At 41.4% G+C, this 22,128-nt stretch overlaps 1 protein-coding gene across 3 annotated transcripts in view; it reads right to left on the bottom strand.

Moving 5' to 3' along the window:
- Nucleotides 1–1,525: 1,525 nt before the first annotated feature.
- LHFPL2 (LHFPL tetraspan subfamily member 2) overlaps nt 1,526–22,128 on the bottom strand; it is a 150,663-nt gene continuing 130,060 nt past the window's right edge. For all 3 annotated transcript variants that reach the window (XM_077287002.1, XM_077287009.1, XM_077287017.1), the window contains one exon: nt 1,526–4,243. In XM_077287002.1, the coding sequence (XP_077143117.1) occupies nt 3,987–4,243 (257 nt within the window). In that variant the 3' untranslated portion in view covers nt 1,526–3,986. The remainder of the gene's footprint in view (nt 4,244–22,128) is intronic.

Below are 22,128 nucleotides of genomic sequence, written 5' to 3'. Positions count from 1 at the left end.
TTTGTATTGAGCTTCTTAAATGGGTTTCTAGTAAAGTAAAGCCAAAGAATGAGAAGGAAAGAGAAAGTCATGAAACAGAGAAAACAGGAAAGAAAAGGAAAGAAAGAAGAAAAAAAGAATGAAAGAAAAAGAAAGACGAAACACTAAAAATACTATTGTGCATTAAAGGGGATATCTGGGATTTAGTGATTAGGCACATTTTTTTTTCACAAACAGAGTTAGTTGCTACCTACCTACCTGTTGTGCCCACCGTCGTTCTTCCCTGGCACATAGTGGTCAAAGACTGGATCTTGCCGGCGATTCAGCTGCCTCTGCGGACATCGCATCGACAGAACGGTGACTTTTTGCCAGCTTCTCTGTTGACAGGACAGGACTTCTAACGTGATTCTGACAGCAGGGTTCCTGCTGCTAATTTTGGGGAGCAGACTGTCAATCTGCATGACATGGCAGTCTCGCCCCTTCGACGTAGCAGGGTGGAATAGAAGACACCTCTCTATGTTGAGGCAGTGGCAGCTGAATTGCCAGCAGGAGCGGTCTATCACCGTTTTGTGCCGGGCACAACAGGTAGGTAGGTAGCAATTATTCGGGAAAAAAGAGATATGTGCCTAGGCACTAAGTCCAGGATATCCCCTTTAAATGGCCACCATGTTGTAACACTGACATAAATCTGTCCTACAAGGTCATCAGGACAGGAGACTGAGCATGTGCAGTAGGAGGATCTGCTGCTGTATCCTGGAGATGACCATGTATGTTATGTAGCGTGTCTCCAGGTCACAGCAGTGGTGCTACCTGCTGCACATAGTAATTGGCACCGGCCCTACTAACGTTCTTGAACAGGTTTCTGTCAGAGTAATAAGATGGAGGCCAGTTTAAATAGTATCATGGAGAACCCCTTTAAGAATGTTGGAGAACCTGTGGCAGAGGCGAAATAGAGGTGGCACAGGAGTGGGCTGCACTCCCTTCATAAGAATATAGTATAAGCCAGGCATTACCATTACCTCACGGTAAACATGGAGGCCTCTACTGTGTCTAGGCCACAGATGAACACTGAAGCTGACCACTTCATGAGAATACGACCACTTCATATTGTATTGCACACTCTCACACAGACCTAAACCTTTTAATTGTTTTTTTTTTCCTCTTTAAATATGCTACAGATTAGTTAGAGCAAGAAATCTTCTGGCACGAGACAATACATGGCTTGTGTACACAGATTCGCCAGACCACAGACATCCTGATAAACGGTTCCACAATACAAGGACAAGGCTTCGTTCTGTTTCATGGCATCACTCTCTATTAAATGGTGGATTAGTTTGATCTGGAGATGACTGACAAGATAAATACATCAAAGGTGGTAAGACTCGATGGTAGTGTTTTATGATGCAATGAAGACATTTGAGGTGAGGGAAGATGAACATCGGGGCTCTATAAACATGACATACATGGACCTATAAACACTTGTACATTGCCATATTACAACTCTATTGGGCTGTACCACAGCTCCCCCAGAGCTTTTCTCTCAGACTTTGTATGAATCGGACACAAAACAGAGAAGGCAGGTTCCAATGAATGACGTGTGATGCAGACATGTACATCAAGTCTTAGTTGTGCTTTACTTTTTAGCAATACCATATCATAATAATAATTAAAGGTCACAAAACATCCCACTAAACATTTACTAGATTTGGCACATAACATTAGAATGTAAATTTCGTAACCCATAATTTTCCTTCCCTATAATGTACAGGTTAGTTTGAATAGGATGTATTGTATTATTATGTTTGTTGTTAACTTATTTTTTCCCCAGAAAGTAGATAAAACCTATGACAAGGTTTCCATCTGCATAGAGATAAGTGAGGTTGGCGACATCACATCTGATATACCTACCAGGTCGCATGTTTGTGGTTCCAGTGAAGGGAGATCTTAATGTTTCGGCATACAAGACACTGTGGCTAGAAGAAGCTTCCAACTTTGTGGGAACAAAAGCAAGATTATAAAGACATGGTTTTGGGAGCTCAGTGTGGAAGACCATGGCCCAGACCTCAAACCCATCCAACACCTCTGGGCTAAACTAGAACAGATATTGTGAGCCCGGTTGTCTCATCCAACATCAGTGTCTGACCTCACAAATGTTGTTCTGGATGAATAGGGAAATATTCCCACAATACGCCTCTAAAATCGTGTATAAGTCTTCAGAGAAAAGTTGGAATTGTTAAAGCAGCAAAGAGGGCCTACTCCATATTAAGTTCTATAGATTATGGGAGGCCATAAAAGCTACTGCTGGTCTAATGGTCTAATACTTTTGTGTATATCATGAAATTGTTATGACACTAGAAAGATGCCATTATTACTGTATTAGTTACCCACAGGATATTTAACATATACATCATGAAAAGCTATTAAAAAGCTCACAAGATATATATTTACGGTGACAACTGTGTAGGAGGGAGTGCGAGAAGAGTGCTGTCCACATGCAACAAAATTTGATGAGGGCAACAAAGACTAGGAAACTTTGTAAGAAAATGTGTGAGGGATCAGTCCTGCTTAAATGGTTGGAAATTACTGCCCTAAATACTGGAAAACTTAACACGGTTAGGTTCTTTTGCATGTATGTAGTGAACTTTTATGCCAAACAATAAATCCCGATGTGTAATGGTTTCCAGCTCCGATACACTAAGACTGGCACCACAACCACTTATAGTCACCAAATGTATACTTAAAGGCGAGGACCCACTTATTCCACAAACTCTGGTACAAACTACGGGCAGTTCTAGGAGATCTAAAGCACACATATTTGGTCCCTGATAACACAACTGACATATATGAAGTGTGCTTTTAGGACCCCATGCGAATGAACTACATAACTATAAACAATCATGGTTGGGTCAACGTTGTGCTGATTAGCTTAAGATGTGTACATATATAATGTTAGTACATTCATTGGAGTCTTTGATTTTATTTATGGCCAAAGCTACAGACCAGACCTGTGTGAGGTCCCTGCAGCTCATTGTGGCTAATTCACAAAGGCTATGGCCATGGCACTGTGACGGAGCTGACCCTATTGATTTTTATTGGGGCCTGTCTGCGTTATAGCCAAGTCCTACGCATTCTAATGGCATTTTGCAGTTAAAATTAAGGCAACGTCAATAGAAGCTTTGAAGGTAGATAAGAATAGGGCCTAATACTTGATAACAAGGGCATGCTGTAAAGATCAAGGCCAGGACAACCTAGAGGAACAGAAAATTCAGCCTCCTAAAACCAAATGAGGTTCTAACAATAGCTTAAAATGCACCAAATGATTTAGTAATATAGACTGAAGTGGCACAGCCTCCACAATGACAGATCTGCTGGGTCTAGAGGATATTGCAGCAAAGGATAATATCCTTAGGATATGGTCATTACCCCAAGACCCCTTTAAAAGTCATTTTGAAATGGCTGTAATTAAAGTATTATTAATGCAGTGGTTCTTTCCATACCTAAAAATATTAATCCTACATGTAACTAAACATTCGTTTGCACCACATAAGAACCACACAAGAAAAGAACAATGTTCCAGTTTACAATCACCAAGATTAGTGGCACATACAATTCAACAAGCAGTGGCTTCAAATTAGAAAAACTGGAAATTAGAAAAAAAATAAATCCTACTATGTTAGGAAAAACAAAATACACGGTTAGCTTTCTAATATGTAAAAGGAGAAGACACAGTTTTAAAGTGACTTTCAGATAACTGAAGGATCAGAACATTTGCAATATACACAAATCTTTGCACTTCATTTCCACGTGCTGAGCACTACAATCACATCTCCGGTCTCATCTCCTGGTTTAGGACCCTGGTCGTCCACAGGATGGAAGAAGAGGAAGATGCTGGAGCATGATAATACGCGAACGGGTATCGTCCAATCATGCAGAAAGGAGGCCGTGTAAACATGATGATCCCTTTATGAAGTCTCTAAAGTGTTTGAGGGCCATTCAGTCTCTGCTCATTAAAGCAAGCATATGAGGTTCTTCCCCTCTTCTATTTCTTCTTGAACCTTGTCACTAGAGGTGGCAATTTCAGCCTGTGCTGAGAAGACTGCGCAGATAAAGGTAAGGACGGTGCCTCCGATGGCCGTGTAGAAAGCCCACCCCAAAGAACACTCCCCAAGTTTGTATGCGGAGGCATAATGTCCACAGTAATCAGTCACTTTCTGAGATCCCCATCCAGCAGGGTATAAGATAAGGCCAAGTATAAGAAAAAGACCTAGAAAACAAAAAGCAAAAAAACAATTATTATGAAGGTAAAACTAAATTATAAAGTTATTTGAAGTAATGCATAAGTGACGAATTCTTAATACGTGACCCATTAGTGATGACTGAGTGTACTCATTGTTGTACTCTCGGGTGACCTCCGAGTATTTATGACTACTCGGAGATTTACGGTAGTTTTCATCACGGCAGCTGAATGATTTACAGCTACTAGCCTGCTTGATTACATGTGGGGATTCCCTAGCAACCAGGTGACCCCCACATGTACTCAGCCTGGCTAGTAGCTGTAAATCATTCAGCTGCCACGATGAAAACTAAATCTCCGCAGTCATAAATATTTGGAGGTCACCCGAGCGTGCTCAGGAAAACCCGAGCAACGAGCACACTCGCTCATCACTAGTGACCATCAAACATGGAAATGTCCAACAAAGGTAGGATAACATCTACTTAAAGAGCAAGTAAACGTACGCATCATTGTTAGTTTTTTTTTTTTTAACAGGTGTTGTATGGCCCCTTTAATTCTTAGAAGATTGATGGGCGTCGGGGGTCAGAGACCCCCATCAACTGCTCAAAATACCTCTGATCAGTGTCAAATAGGAGAACAGCGGATGGCTAAATAACAGATATGTTTCCATAGACTTCAATTATAAAAATAAATATGAATTGAGCTGAAATCAGTTTTGTTTTTTTTAAATGGGCAAAAAAAAAAAAAATGTGTCTGAACAACCTTTTTGCAACTGATTGCTGCTGAATCCATTCTAACGGATCACTACTGTGCATGTGAACAGAGCCTTAGAAGCGCGTTGCTGTGGGTTTACGTTTAGGCAAAAGCTGTACACCCATGTCTCCTGAGCTGCACACATCTAAGAGGTCTTTTTCTCAGGTCTAAGAGGTCTCAGCACTCTCACTGAACTGCGTAGAATTTAAAGGATCCAAAAACAAACTTAAAAAAAACCCAAGAAAAATAAACAACTTTTTTGTTATTTTTATAAAACACGTGGTACAAATGCTGCTGTCCTCCTGAATCCGGAGTTGATCACCTTTTGTGTCTGTGCATCTCTCTGTTCCAGAGATATAGCCCCTTCTTTCTTGTATATAAATCTAGTCACTTTGACAAACTGGGTGAGGTCCTCAACAAAACTCCCGCAGAGACAGTTAAGAACCACACCCACTTTGCTAAAAAAAAAAAAAAAAAAAAAAAACACAACTAGATTTACATACAGGAAAAACGAGGCCATCTCTCAGGAAAGGAGAGGCGCAGGAACAGAAGAAAAACAGCACCAGATTCTGGAGAACAGCAGCATTTATGCATGGTTAAAATAATAAATAAATTGACTTTAACAGTAAATTCTGCAGAGTAAATGTGTTGCGGAGCAAATTGTAATAGTATTAATAATATTATATTTTTTGCCTCCCATGTCTAAAATATAATAAGATTTCATTTTGACAAGTTTTGAAATCGATATTAGTTTAGTTTCATCACATAAGGGGACAGACAACTTCTCAATGTATTATTGTTTTTCCGCCCGAATAGAGCCAAGACCATTGCTGCAGTCCCTGACCTCTCGGTTGGTTGGCGTACTCGGCCGGGGGAGGAACAGAGACAAACACTCAACTGTCCTAATGGCACAAAGTTGGATTTCTTCCAATTCAATGTACACAGCGATTACATTGTCTCCAGTGGTATTGTAATGTCAGCCTAACAGCAGTGTACACATGTGGTGGAAAGAAATATGCACAGACATGGCTCCGCAGATTAAAAGTCTAATGTGCCTAAATGCAGATGATAACGTATTATATTGTAGTGCTACATTACCTGCAAATGGGTGTAACTTGAAAATTGGTGGGACCAATGCAAACTTTTCCAACAGGGCACCCAACTATCCTAATAGTATTGATGATGTTCTCAGATGGGCAAAAGGGACCTTTTGGGCCACCAGAGACCCCATTGTTAATTACGCCCCTGTTCTCCAGATATCAGCCATTGTTCTAAAGCTTCAGCTATACATTACACAAGTCAGGTTAAAAACTGGTGGCACGGACCCCAATCTTAAGATCAAGGCAGACCTCATAGAAGGCCCATAAAGGAATAAGCCAGGCCTCTTTATGCCGATCATAAAACTGATGGTTGAATGCCAATTGATGACAGCTACTTCTCTTGACTTCACCAAAGCTGGGGGGAAAAGCTGCTGCCAGAATCCTCCAGCAGTGGCTTATTTCTATTAGGACTAAAGGACTAGGTATGTTAAAATGCATGTCCAATCTTTCTTTCCCATGAGATTTACTGTGAGGGAATAGTCGGCCACCTTGATATAGACTTATCCAATGTGGGTAACAAGCTTTACCATAGCCAATCCCAAGTGACACATGGCCAATTAAAACCCTTCCTGCCCCATAATCTTGCCCTTCAGCACTTTTGTCGTATTTTTTTCTTTACAAATGGTTTATATTAGAACATATGGTTCACACAAAAAAAGGCTTTAAAAAAAAAAAAGCAAAAAAAAAAATCTCTCAAAAGAACTCAACTACGGTAAGTTGTACAAGAATCTGGGTAAACTTTGCTCTCTGTGAGCATTAGTCTGGTCATTTTCCAGGGCTGCAAAATGGAAATGAAACTGTGGAAATCATCTTTTGTTACACTTTCGGTGAGGTTTATTAGTCACAGATCCCCATGTAATTCTCTCCACAAGACCAGATGTCAATGGGAGGACTTCCAGTAATGAATAATCGCTTCTGAAATGTGACCTTTAATAAACACTGAACAATTGGGAGGCTCCAGTTACCCCTCTCTATGTGCCACTTTGTGGGCACAATATCAGATAATACAAAGAATAAGACTAAGACAGCCATAATTTCTCGACTACAATATTTAACGATTTGGGAAAAAGAAGCTTTACGGCAGGAAGAATAGCACAGCACAATACAGTACTCTACCCCGTAAAAATAATGAAACCTGATGGTCTGGAAACAAGTCAACAGGATTCATCACAATCTGCTGGAAAATTAGTGAGCCATGGCTTCAGTAAAAATGGAAGTTATGATGGCAGTGTAGACCACGTCCTATTATGAATCTGTAATGTGACATCCATTTTCTATGGTCATATATTGTACCTTTTAGGTCACATTCAGTATTTGGTCAGTATTTCACATCAGTATTTGTAAGCCAAAACCAGGATAGGAACAATCAGAGGAAAAGTATAATAGAAACATATGCACCACTTCTGCATTTATCACCCACTCCTGGTTTTGGCTTACAAATACTGATGTAAAATACTGACCAAATCCAGATTGTGTGAATGTGGCCTTATACTAAAGGTAGCATGAAGAATGTGAATACACATTATTGTGCACATATTAAGTGTTTGCGGAAGACATTTTTGTATCAAAAAAGTCTCTTGGCAGGAAAACCACTGCATGATATGTGCATTATTGCGTGCTGTTTTAATTTTAGGTGATTTTTCCAATTCATTAAAATGGGTGAAAAATTGCTGCAAAAACACTGACAAAATTGGCAATTAGCAGATTTGAAATGGCTTTAAATATGAAAAGGAAAAAAAAGCAACGTGTGCATGAGATTTCAGTAATTCACATTGCTGGGACAGTAAAATGCAGCGTTATTCATGACAAAGACAAGTGGGAAAAAAAGACAGTTAAAAAACGACGTGTGCGCCCGGGTTGTGAAGTCGAAGTTCATTTTGGTGAACTGTGAGTCGGTATAAATAGGACTGGCTCTGAAAATATACAATTAATTGGGCACAGAAGTACAATGTAGGATTTGCTGTAAATGTTTTCAGCATAATTTGGGAAAGTTATAAAACGTCCTATAAATGTCTTCTGTTCCTGACCTAAGGGTCTGGGCTTTTAGTTGAGATGAATCTGTGCTGCACTTTATGTACATGCTCAGTAGTGACCAGTGCTGTGGAGTCATAGAGGAGATGAATCTGTGCTGCACTTTATGTACATGCTCAGTAGTGACCAGTGCTGTGGAGTCATAGAGGAGATGAATCTGTGCTGCACTTTATGTACATGCTCAGTAGTGACCAGTGCTGTGGAGTCATAGAGGAGATGAATCTGTGCTGCACTTTATGTACATGCTCAGTAGTGACCAGTGCTGTGGAGTCATAGAGGAGATGAATCTGTGCTGCACTTTATGTACATGCTCAGTAGTGACCAGTGCTGTGGAGTCATAGAGGAGATGAATCTGTGCTGCACTTTATGTACATGCTCAGTAGTGACCAGTGCTGTGGAGTCATAGAGGAGATGAATCTGTGCTGCACTTTATGTACATGCTCAGTAGTGACCAGTGCTGTGGAGTCATAGAGGAGATGAATCTGTGCTGCACTTTATGTACATGCTCAGTAGTGACCAGTGCTGTGGAGTCATAGAGGAGATGAATCTGTGCTGCACTTTATGTACATGCTCAGTAGTGACCAGGGCTGTGGAGTCAGGGATATTGAGTAATCAGAGTCAGAGGTTTGGTTTGCAGTGCTTAAAGGCAACCTGTCACCAGTTTTGTCATACAACAACTAAAACTATCACCTTATTCAGCGTCTGTGTTGCATTCCATAAATGCTTATATTGCCCCCCCCCCCCCCCCATATAGCCCCCAAAATAAGCTCTAAGTTCTCATTGTACATTGTATGGTGAGTCGGGTTGGTCCAATAGGAGTGGTTTTGGGCCTCTCCACCCCTTTCCCCAGATGATGCCTCATGTCATTCACATTACCGGGAGAAATCTTGCACCTGCGCACAGAAATCACGCCTGCTCACTATGCTTTGCATTATGCTGTTCCTGTGTTATTCCTCTACGAAATCTATGAATAACTTGAAAACAGGTGGGTGTCCTTATCTAGTCTGACATTGTCTAATCATCAGGGGACTGTATGGGGACACGACTGACAACTAACACCTAGTTGTCAACTTATTCAGAAATCTCCCAGAAGAATAGCAAAGGAACAGCACAAAGCCAGAGATTGGAGAAGATAATCAATGATTGCCACTATATGAAGAATGCAGGATTACATATCAGGGGAGCCGCTGGTTCTCTTCAGGCAATAACTCAGCTAGTTATATTGGGATACTGTATACGTGCATATATTTTATTTAAAAAAAAAAAAGAAAAGCCAATGTATAGAATAAGAGAATGGAAGGTCCTTGGAGGGGATAATAGAAGGGGCCACATGAGATTGTGGAACCTAAATGAGTATGAGTTTTATGGTTTAGGCTATGTGCGGATTGTATGCGTTTTTGCCGCAAAAACTCATACATAACACAACCCATTGAATTCAATGGGATTTTTCTGAAGCATGCTCATTCTTTGTGCGGAATCGCGGCGATTCTGCACACATAGCAATGCATTGATCCGCTTACTTCCCGCATGGGGCTATGCCCACCATGAGCAAAGTAAGCGGATCATGTGCGGATGGTACCCAGGGTGGAGAGGAGACTCTCCTCCAGTCCCTTAAAAAAAGAATTAAAATAAAACAGTTATATACTCATCTTCTGGCGGCCCATGGATCCAGCCCAGGCCTTAGCGATGCTCCCTGCAGCTCCCGTTCCCAGTGATGCTTTGCGAAAATGATCTGTGATGATATAGCGGTCTCGCGTGATGCTACGTCATCTGGGGTCATTGTGGCAAGGCATCGCTGGGAACGGGAGTTGCCGGGAGTATTGCGAGGATCGGGAAGGCTGCGGGGGCTGCCGGAAGGTGAGAATATCACGATTTTTTAAAAAATTGTTTTTAACATTATATCTTTTTACTATTGATGCTGCATAGGCAGCATCAATAGTAAAAAGTTGGTCTCACTTGCCAAATACTATGTTTGACAAGTGTGACCAACCTGTCAATCAGTTTTCCAAGCAATGCTACAGATCGCTTGGAAAACGCTAGCATTCTGCAAGCTAATTACGCTTGCAAAACGCTAGTGTTTAGCGGGAATACACATGCCAATTCTGCATGAGTATTTCCCGCGGCAGGGAGTTGCGGAATTGCCACGGAAATTTCTAAGGCAATTCCGCAACGTGTGCACATAGCCTTAGGATCCCTAGTTAGTAAATCAATAATTGTCACAGTTTTCTATCCCATTAGGTGTAATGGTCGTGAGGTAATTCTACTGGCCACTCATGGGGACTCAGCCTTAGCCTTAGTAACAGTGTCTCGTGATCCTTGATTGGCTGAGTCATCTGACTGGACCTTGGTGCCGATTTGACGCTATTCTGGCAGTAAGTGGACTAGTTATACGCCCTCAGGGTTTTGGACCTCAGCAGCTGTTTAGCATCTGGAAGAGATACAGTGACCCATCCATGCCTTTGTGTATTGCCAGTTCATCTTTTTATGTCGTCTGGTTTTATTGGAGGGATAAATTAACCATTGTTTTTGGGTGTTTTTGGGAAGTATTTTGTTTAGTCAAGTCTGCGATTAAACTGACTGAGTTGTTTAATATAATAAAGAGTATTTTAATGATATATAGGTAACCCTCAATAAAGCCTTGTGGCCATCTCACACCAAAGCATTGCCTGTAGTCTTTATTTTGGCTGATTAGAGTCAAGTTCTAAAATGGGGTCTACAATTCCATGTAAACATATGGCAATTTTGGAGTGTAGCCATTGTCCAGCATGCTCCTGATTATCTGCTCTGGAAGGTTTTGCTGTAACCCCTGTAGCACTTATCTAGTCAGCACATTACTTTATAGCATCTTTACTGCAGATGCAGTGAATATGGAGACACTGGCGCTAAGTCTTATTAGGATAAGATTTCAGCATCTCTCTGAAACCACTTAAACAAATGGTCTTAAACCTCAGGATGTGCTAATGGGATGTCATAATATAGAAGATCATCATAGATCAACATGTGCAAGTAAGACTTAATGCATCTGTGTCAGGGTGCTTTCACACTGTACAGGCAACTGTTCAGTGGCTCCTTTCCGGGCTTACATCCGACCCTCTGCGAAACAGGAATCGGGCGTATGTTTCTCCAGAGCCAACGTGAGCTTGGCCGTATATCATTTTCGGGCGTGTTCACATACTGGAGGCGGACACTCAGATGTAGCAGACTGCGTCTGGGTGTCTGTATGTACGACATGGCACACATTCACTATCGGCACAATTATAGTCTATAGCCCCATCGGCGCATATGCCCAAATCCAGTTTTGTGGGAGAAATCAGACATAAGCCCCAACGGGGCCACTGAACGGGTGCCTGAATGCAGTGTAGAAGTACCGTCATAGGGGTCCTAGAATCTATATCGCTGGGACCTGCAGCACTAAATGCCTTAATACTGGTTCTCTCTCTGGGTTGGGCTATAAAGGACAGGAAAATGTTGGGCTTCATGTAATCACTGAACCTACAGATTTGTTTATGGTGGTTACCATTTTGGGTTCTGTTCTAGTGAGGTGTACAAAGATTTTTAATACAGATAACAAAAAAAAGCCAAATAGTCGCCTCTAGTCATACTGGTTACTATAGTCAGGCTATCAAATTTGCTCCATCCCAACCACTTGGGGCATTAAAGCCAGTGAACAAAACATTGTGGCAGAATTTACACAGTGGATATGTAGTTGAAACCCATTTTCTGGTTAGACTAAATGATCTGTGAAAAAATCTGAGGCTGATGAAGATCTTTTGTATTTCATTTGCAGAGATCTTATAAAGTCTTAAAATGAATTTGTCCTTTTGCAATAAACACATAGCATGAAAGCGGAGGTAAAATCCACTGCAGAATAAATATGTCAGGTGTGGACATACACATTATATCATTAAATCAGCCCAACCTGCCGACATCAACAGACAGTCTAATGTGCATGAGGGCCTCCACGTTATCCCCGACAGCTGAAGTTAGTGGAGATGATAAAGATTTGGCAGAATGGATTTACAAAGGCCGATACTTTATTATCTCAAAATTAGTATCGAGTTCTCATTGAGTGATCGGCCAAGCCTAGCATTCCAGAGAATGGGGGATTTAGAGATAGATGGGGGATTAACAATTGTTCAGCCAACAGCAATCTAGTGTGTATGGGGGCGGGTGCCCTAAAATCCAAAGACCGTTTAGTGGACGAAGGAACATATGGCTGTCATGGAATATCAAATTAGCGCAATCATATTTTAGCTGGAGAAGGCGTACTCTCTGATCATCATAGCGATGATTCCTAAATCTACGTAAATAACATGTCCCAAACATAGAAAAATATAAAAATCTAAACATTTCCTAGTCCCTGATGCCATGGCTCAGCATGGACATGCTGCAAAACTAATAGAGAGATTAGCTCAATAAAGCCTTAACCCTTATATCTTGGGAATCCTGATTGCATTGGTGGGTGGCCTTGGTTTAAATCAACTAACACCATAAAAATACACCTAGACAAACAGAAGATAATTGCATTACTCATGTGGCATTAATAAAGCGAGGTGAAATCATACAGCTCTGTGTAAGCTGATCACACACAAAGGGAACGTACAAAGTTTGCTGTATGGGTTTAACAGGCAACGTAACAGTGGTGTAAATCCAGGGCTGCCCGGCCACACACAGAACATCGTTATCTGCAGACACCGGGCAAGTATCCGGATAGAACAGCAAAGAGCCCGGACAAGACTAAAACAGCTCACACAGAGAGGAATTTCCCAAGAATGGCATTCAGAATCTGCTGAAAGAGAGCCTGTCAGCACCATTTTGTAATGTAAAGTAAAGACATGGCTGTAAAGTCACTGTAATACCGATTACATTGATACCTTTGGTGAAGAAATCCACTTTGTGGTTCTTTTTAATTCACCATTTGCCGTTTTCTGCTAATGAGATTTCGGTCCACAAGGGCCGGACTGTGCACTGGGTCTTATCCTCCCTGTCTGGGGTTCCCCAGCCCCTAAAAGGTATCAGTGTAATCAGTATTACAGCCATGTCTTTAAAGAGAACTTGTCAGTATTAGTTTATGTAAAGACAAACTTTCATTGTTTTGCTTTTTTTTTTTAAATTTAAGACTAGTACCTTCTCTGATTGCCACTGTTCAACTGATTCTGGAACAGTGTATTTTTTTTTTATGTCCCTTCATCAGAAAGTTTTTTGCCCTTCATCCAATTAGGAAAGGCCTCATTCAATGTGGGCATGCAGGTCATAGATAGTTGAAGGAAATGATACCTTGATATGTGCAATTAGATGTCTCATTCCAGAAAAATCCACATTTTTCTTATATGTAGATGAGCTGTTCAGGACTATGGGCTGGACGCTAATCTGAATTAGAATCTGCCTCCAGAGATTATTTTACATGAAAAGGGAGTTGCCAGTGAGACATGTAATGGCCACTCTCTGCTCTCACTGCAGAGCTGTGTGTGATTATACCTGACACATCTATAGGTTCCATCTCACAAGCAGAGTTGTAGTACAGCAGAGCTGTGAGAGCTACAGCAAATGTGTTTGTAAGAAAACAAAAGTTCAGTTCTACAGTTCTGTGTTCGTTCTCTCTCACACTGTTAATTCCTCCTTTTTTAACTAAAAATAATCTCTGGAGACAGATTCTCAGGGAGATCATCAGTGTCCGGCCCATTGTCCAGAACAGCTCATTTACATGTAAGAAGAACATGGATTTCTCTGGAAGACGACATTGGATCGCACATATCAAGGCATCAGTTTATTCACCTTCCTATGAACTACATGCTCATATAGACGGCTTAGGTGGGTTGATTCTACTGCCAGATTCTCTTTAATATCAGATGTATGTTATTAAAGTGCATTTTATGCTTATTTGCTTTTTTCCTCATACATAAATTGTAGACTTTCAAAGGATATGAAAGTGTTAAAATTTACTTTACTTCGCTTCCAGTATCAGATCAAGATATTTGCTTCTGGTCCCCAACGTTTTGAATTTTTACGTAATAATTTGTCTCAAGGCATCCCCCTATTCAGAATGGCCCATCCATGTAACACATGAAAATTTGGGTATATCAAGCTGGGAACCGCTTATTGTTTCCAGGGGCAATGTCCACATACCTTGATAGGGCACATGGAAAGAGTTATTTGGAGGAGACAACCCCTTTAGTGTCTAAAGTCACGTATCCACTCCTGCAGCTTATGATAAATGCATAAAAAATAAGGACCTCTTTGTGTCCACACTGTGGTTCAGCAAGAGGGAGAAAAACAATGACTCACCTAATGTGCGCTCAGTTAGGGAAAACCGGTATATAATCCCTTTAAAGAGAATGTGTCATCAGAAAATGACTTACTGTTTATATATGGCTTGTTATTAAAGCAGCACTCCAATGTTTTATTTTTATTTCACCCCAGAGTGGTATCACTAGTGTCTGTTCCCTGAATGTAGTAAAACCCTTACCACCTGCCATCATCTGCTGTTCCCAGCACTGCTCCATTGTTTGCTGGGTGAGCTGAAAAGTCACATCTCAATGTAACAAGGCTCTCATAGACTTATACTGAGAACTTGGGACCGTTACCTCTGACTTCCACCAAGTCATGAGCTGCAGTCACAAGGTAGCAGAGCGGGAATGGAGTGGCACCAAGAAGAGCAGAAGACAGTGGCAGGGAACAGACAGTGATACCGCTCTGGTGGTAAAATAAAAAAGGACGAAGTGGTGCTTTAAATATATGTTTCTCAATTTTTATATTTTTTTCATATAATTATCAAAATTAAAGAAAACAACAATCTTCTTATGTTCATAGAGGACTCAATGTCTTATACTGAAGAATCACACTTTCTGATTTTTTCAAAAGACTAGTCAGTAGCCTCATTATAAATCACAATGATTGTGGCCCTTATTGGAGCATGGTCAGTGCAGAAACTCAAAAACCTTCTATACAAAAGGTAAGGTCTGAGTCAGTCTAGTGCTGTAAATATCTATTGCCACAATTGACCAAAACCGTTGATTTTCTCATTGCTGTTGAAGAGGAGGTGCGGTGGAGCCAGAAGCTCCTGATTCATGAAGAGGCGCACCACACCAGAAATCTTATACCAGTCACTGATGAAAGTAACACCAAAGGTAGCCATGAATTCGACAAGTCATGTCCTCACTGTCAGTCGTGTCCCCGTCACTCCCCAGCGTCTCTCATTTTGGCATAGCGGAAAGGAACTGGCGTGAAAACGTCAAAACTCAATCAAGATGTAAAAAAAAATTTAAAAAGTCACACATTTTTAAAAGACATTTAACAAAGACCTGACATAAAATTTAGCTAATTTTCTGATGACACATTCTAAAAGGTCAGAAGGTACACGGGAAAATGCAGTTTCTGACCTTGTGATACTTCACATTCCTTGATCCCTGTCTTACTCCCTGAAACCCGGTGCTTATCTCTATATGGCAAAGCTAACCCGGGGCACATGAAAGAATCATTGAGCAACAAAAGCGAGACTCCCATGTGCAGCCGTATTCTTACATTTACATGAAGCAAGCTCTCTACATGCAAAAAAGCGCCGCAAGCTGAAATAAAACTTCTAAAAACGGAACTGTCAAAATAAAAGGAACATTTACACTACAAGAACTTGTAAAAATACTCAAGGAGCGATAGCTGGGAAACCACAAGCTATGCGAGAAGACTGCCTTCATGTGGTTTGTCTTGTAGCACAAAAAGTTGGCATGAGTATATGCAGACCCCCAGTGTTAGAGCAGACTCATCATCATGAGCAACACTTGCCTTTCCGCTCCATTGCGATGTCCGAAATAAAGCAGGGCACACATACTGGAGAAATTATAAAAAGCCCTGCACGTTAGTATCTGCATGTTACTGTGGCTTAAAAGAAATGTATGGTTGCGAACACGCAGTCTAGATAAATGGAATCTATCAGTAGTGTTTTACTGACAGGAAAGAGGTTATAGTTCATAATAAGTTCCTAACGATTAGACATGTTTAAATTGGGAGAAAAATAAAATACAACAGCATCTGTTGTTTACCAAGAGTCACGCGGGCGGCACTGGAGTGGCCACTGGCCAAGAGTGACGTGGGCGGCACTGGAGTGGCCAGAGTCACGTAGGCGGCACTGGAGAGGTCAAGAGTCACGTAGGCGGCACTGGAGAGGTCAAGAGTCACGTGGGCAGCACTGGAGCGGTCAAGAGTCACGTGGGCGGCACTTAAGTGGCCAAGAGTCACGATGTCCTCACTGTTAATAGACCCATACTGTCTTGGAGTGAAATATCGCTGCGCATGTGAAGTGAAGGAATTGCAGGAGAATTACACATGTGCTGCACCCTGTAACATTCCTTTGTAGATGAACAGGGGTCCTAGCAGTGGAAAAACCCCTAATTAGCATATTTTCAATGCGCTTTTCTAATGGGTGATTGAAAAGTAAAAAGAACAAGTGAGAAAAGCCGAGCAATTCTGTTATCCTTGACAAAGCTGAGACGAAATGCATGTCTTGGTGAGGGGTATCCATTCCGTAGTATGTTACCACTTCATCTTAGATCATTCCATTTCTAGATGGCAAATGTGATGATTAATGTTGATTACGGTATTAATTATGGTAACTGGTGCATGTACCCAGCTTATTGTGATAAATTTGATGTGTTCTTATTCATCTATAGTTTTTATTGATTATACATTTTGTGCTAATAGAACTTTACATGGATTTTATCTATATTGTCTACAAATTTATTCAGCTCATCCAAGCGGGACAAAATGAAAAAGCACTCATCATTTCCAAGATTTAAGGTCCTTTATTGCAGTTTGCGAAACATGCTGGCAGCATGCAGGGGGACCCTAAGAGGCATCAGACCAGATGCGAAACGGCCGTCATCCACCAATTCCCCCGCACCTCCTGCATGCTGCCAGCATGTTTCACTAACTGCAATAAAGGACTATAGATCTTGGAAATTGTAAGTGTTGTTTTTCCTCTTGCTTCGATGAACTTTTATCCGCATCACCTTATTCCATTTTTTGATATCGCAATTTGCTCACATAAGTGTATGTGTCCACGTTCAGGATTGCATCAGGATTTGGTCAGGATTTTGCGCAGGTAAAATCCTGACCAAATCTGCACCTGAGGTCACTGGCAGGTCACCTGCGTTGTTTCAGCAATGTAAGGACATGCTGCGTTCTTAAAAGACACGCCTCATGTCCGTTTCCGCGGGTGTGCCGCATGCGTCTTTTAATGCATAGTGGAGATGGGATTTCATGAAATCCCCTCCACTATGCTGTAACATCTGGACGCTGCGTGTTTGACGCTGCAGCTCTACGCAGCGTCAAACACGCAGCGTTTCCTGAACGTGGAAACATACCCTAAGGGTGATTTTTCATAAGCAAAAATGGGTGCAGAGAACTCATTTATTTAGCTGGTTACATTTGACAGTTTTACTATAAGTATTTTCATTGTTCAGGATTTTACTAACTGTTTATTTCAATTTGGCTGTGAAATTGAATAAAGATTTTTGCTATTGTACATTTAAGTGAATATGGCTTTTGGTTTTCTGGCATAGGTTTGTGGTTCTCAACAAGCGCACTCCATTTTATTACTATTATTATTTTAGAATGTACAGTGAGTCTAACAGATTATAGTAAATAAACATTATTTTATTCAGTTAGCCTTTGCAAGAGTTATGAATTATTGGATTGCATTTCATTAATGGGATGCTTCCAAATTCTTAAAATTGCTTTAGTTAAACATGAAAATAAGCAAGTTCTATCTGTTATCCTCTCACAATGAGAGATTTTCTCTTTTAGGCCGGGGTCACACTTGCGAGTGCAATGCAAGAAACTCGCACGAGTCTCTCGCCTCAATACCCAGTACTGCCGCCAGCACTCAGGACCGGAGCCTGCTGCTGCATGTATTTCTATGCAGCTGAACGCTCCGTTCCCGAGAGCCGGCGGCAGTACTGGGTATTGATGCGAGAGACTCATGCGAGTTTCTCCCATTGCACTCGCAAGTGCGACCCCGGCCTTATCTAGTTTCCTTGGAGCTTGGCCAATGGTGTCAGGCCAAGGGTGTCAGTAGTTACATTATGTAAAAGATGAGAAACGTGGAGGTTTAAAATCTCAGCAACCATACGTCCAAAACAGGATCACAGACCAAATGAAGTATGAATGCGGTTTTTATCAACCTCAGAATGTGTTGACGAAATAAACCGAATTCATACTTCATTTGGTTTCTGATCATGTTTTGGATGTTTGGCAGCGCAAATTTTCATCCACCACATTCCTCATCTTTCGCATCACCTCTCTTTGGTGGTCCTGCAGCAGCCTCTATGTACTTTCTAAAAGGAATTGTGACTGTCACAACACCCTGACCAGGTGAGCGAACATTGCTCTACTTCCCTTTGTTTTACCGGAAAAGACCCTATTGAGCTTTGTCTCCAGTTATTTCATTAGTTAATTTGTACCATAGGAGTTAACTCTTGACATGCTAGTCAGCTCTCTCCAGATAATTTTTTGCTATTCAGCAGTTATCTGCTCATCTCCCTTCTTCTCTCTTTGCTCCCTTTCATCTTCTGAAGAGATACAGCTAGAAATCATCAGCCAAACAACTTTTACACAGGTCCCCTAATCACGGCTCCCGACTTGCTGTCTAAGGCCATGTTCACACTTTGCGGTTTTTACCGCGGAACCGCCGAGATTTTGATGCTGCGGGTCCGCAGCAGTTTCTATAGCGTTTACATTTACATGTAAACCCTATGGAAACCGCAAACCGCTGTGCACATGCTGCAGGAAAAACCGCGCAGAAACGCAGCGGTTTACAACCCGCAGCATGTCACTTCTTTGTGCAGAATCACTGCGATTCTGCACCCATAGGAATGCATTGAACCGCTTACTTCCCGCATGGGGCTGTGCCCACGTTGCGGGAAGTAAGCGGATAATGTGCGGGTGGTACCCGGGGTGGAGGAGAGGAGACTCTCCTCCAGGCCCTGGGAACCATATTTGTGTGTAAAAAAAAAAGAATTAAAATTAAAAATCATGTTATACTCACCTCTCAGCGCTGCACGCGGCCGGCCGGTCAGAGTTGCTGTGCGAACAGGACCTGCGGTGACGTCGCGGTCACATGACCGTGACGTCACGAAGGGTCCTTCTCGCACATCAACTTTGGAACCGGACCGCCGCGTGCAGCGCCGAGGAGATCGGAACGTCAGAGGGTGAGTATATAAACTTTTTTTTATTTTAACATTACTATTGATGCTGCATATTGCTGCATATGCAGCATCAATAGTATAGGCAGAAACCCGCAGCGGAAACCGCGGAACAAACCGCGATAAATCTGCAGGGATAACAGCAGCGGTTTTCCCCTGCAGATTTATCAAATCCGCTACGGGACAACCCGCAGAGGTCACCCGCAAAGTGTGAACATGGCCTAACAGTGTGACTCAGAACAAACCACTGATAGCGGAATGTTTTATAGCAGAACTAGTGTTGGGCTTTGTAGTTCTACCTGTCTCACACTTGTAACTCCTCCTTTCATTTAAAATGCAGATCAATGTCCAGCCCATAGATCTTATCAGCTAATTTAAATTTAAGAAAAACATGGATTTCTAGGGAATAGGGTATAAGATCCCAGGTATCACTCTATTCAGCTTCCTATAACCTACAAGCCAATATACACGGCTTAGGCGGGTTGATCCTACTGACAGATTCCCTTTAAGAACACTCACTCAACGATAATATCTCGGCATTAACAAATTGCTGATCACCTGATAAATGAGCAAAACACTCGTTTGTTGGTTGAAATGATTTCTTGCACAGCGCAAATAAATTAAAAAAAATTAAAGTTCCCAGCAGTGCATCGTGTGTAAGAACGATGCTGAATAAATGCTCAACTTAGGGATCTTTTACTATTGCAAATCGCTCAGTGCGAATAATATATTTTGACCTGCCTGTGTAAACGGGCTATTAAATGACCACGGATTTGTAAAGGTTTGCCAATCGGTGGTCGTTTACTGATGCAGGTCAATCTGTGTAAAACGGACTTTTAGAAACTTTTCCCATCTGGGTATGGGAGAAGAAAGAACAGAGGTTTAGATACAGAAAATCTCTAACAGACATTGGGCCCGATGCACCAAGCAGGTCTGCGGGAGTCAGATGCTCCTTATTAATGAAAAGGTGAATGCCTCTTCATGAATCATGAGTGTCAGACGAGTGGTGTTCACCTCTGTATGTGCCTGCTGGGGCAAGATTTGTAGCGGTGTTCGCTACACCGCCATCCTGCCCTAACTCCCCCTAAGTCGGCAGAGCTGGCAGAAACTGGCGTCAAGACAACAGACGTCGCAAAATTTAGGCGCACCTCTGATTTTCAAAACTTTTACACCAAAATACTGTTGCCAAAACACTCCTACAACTGATTTCAGATTATATTTTGAATACATTGGCAATTTTTAATAATAAAAGTTGTAGAGGTTTTGTGATACTTCATTTTCTTTTTAATTAAGACATTGCCATTAGTGATGAGCGAATATACTCGTTACTCGAGATTTCCAGAGCATGCTCGGGAGTCCTCCGAGTATTTTTTTAGTGCTCAGAGATTTAGTTTTCATCTCCTCAGCTGATTGATTTACATCTGTTAGCCAGGCTGAGTACATGTGGGGGTTGCCTGGTTGCTTGGGAATCCCCACATGTAATCAAGCTGGCTAATAGCTGTAAATCATATAGCTGCCACAATGAAAATCTCCGAACACTAAAAAATACTCAGAGGACACCCGAGCGTGCTCGGGAAATCTCGAGTAACGAGTATATTCGCTCATCACTAATTGCCATGAATAGGTTGGTAGGTAGTACTTCTACTCTTATCGAGGCTGCAGCATTTATTACATACATTTGACTTTGCAGAAGAACTTCACAGAAAATATCAACCCGATTATGTTGCTGGCAACCTGAATTCTTATTCTTAACCACATCAACGTAGACCTACAAGAATGTTGACTCTTTCGCAATTATTTAGTTTATTTTCTACATACGTCATTGATACATCTGTGAAGGCTTTTATGAAAATGTGTCAGGGTGCAAGTTAGATCCTGCAACTGACAAATTCATGATTTTTTTTCTATGCCCAGAGGTTAGATATTTCACAGAAGTACTTCAAAATCTGGGAAGGCAAGCAACGGTTCCCAGCATTAGGAAACTAACTCACGTCATACCTGATTGATTACGAGCTACACAGAAAGCATAGTGATTGTGGTTAGGGCAAAATGTCTGCTAACTAGGTATCTGCCCGCTAAAGTACTCTTAACTTTCACATTGTACATTATTGTATGTTTAACATTTTCTTATATCAGGAGAAAAAAAAAGAATCTGTCCAGAAAGGCAGAACTATGAATACGTTGGTACGGTTCAAGTTGCGGAAAATACTGTAAGGTCTAAAATACTGTACTAATTCAAAACCACAGCAAACTGGCTGTACGCTGCAAGAGCCAAAAGTGGCTTTACATACTGCAATAAAAATTACAAGTTCGCAGCGGTAGTGCTCAGCCTATGATGCAAGTCAAGGGTTAACAGGCAAAATATGGGTAGTACCATGTGCAAAATTGGCAATAATTGCATGTTAATTCAATTTGGACTTTGATACAATGTTGGTAAGATAAAATTATGGGAATGGCAAGCACCGTCGTGCAACGTAATCCCAAGAAATAATTATCTTTTTGGCCTTCAGCAAAACAGACAGGATAAAAAAAATCCAAGGCTCCAGTCCCGAACTTCTCGAATGGAACTCCGAATTTCCATCGACCTTGACAATGAAATTTCAGTGTCAATATGAGGTTTATACAGTTCAATCGCGTGGTAGAGCAAGGAGTCACAGGTTAGCTTTCTCCATCAGAAATAGGACCGTAGGCACTACTATAATCGTGGTGCTCAAGTAGGTGCCCAAGCCGTACAATATTAAAGATAAACTTGGCACACACGTCGTGAGATGCAGTGAAAATTTAATCGAGAAGAGTACATACAGCAGACGTTTCGGTCAAAATTGGACCTTCATCA

The sequence above is a fragment of the Ranitomeya variabilis genome, chromosome 1, assembly GCF_051348905.1.
Source record: "Ranitomeya variabilis isolate aRanVar5 chromosome 1, aRanVar5.hap1, whole genome shotgun sequence".
Classification (NCBI taxonomy): domain Eukaryota; kingdom Metazoa; phylum Chordata; class Amphibia; order Anura; family Dendrobatidae; genus Ranitomeya; species Ranitomeya variabilis.
The sequence above is the reverse complement of the archived record's forward strand: the minus strand, read 5'-3'. Positions and strand labels throughout refer to the sequence as shown.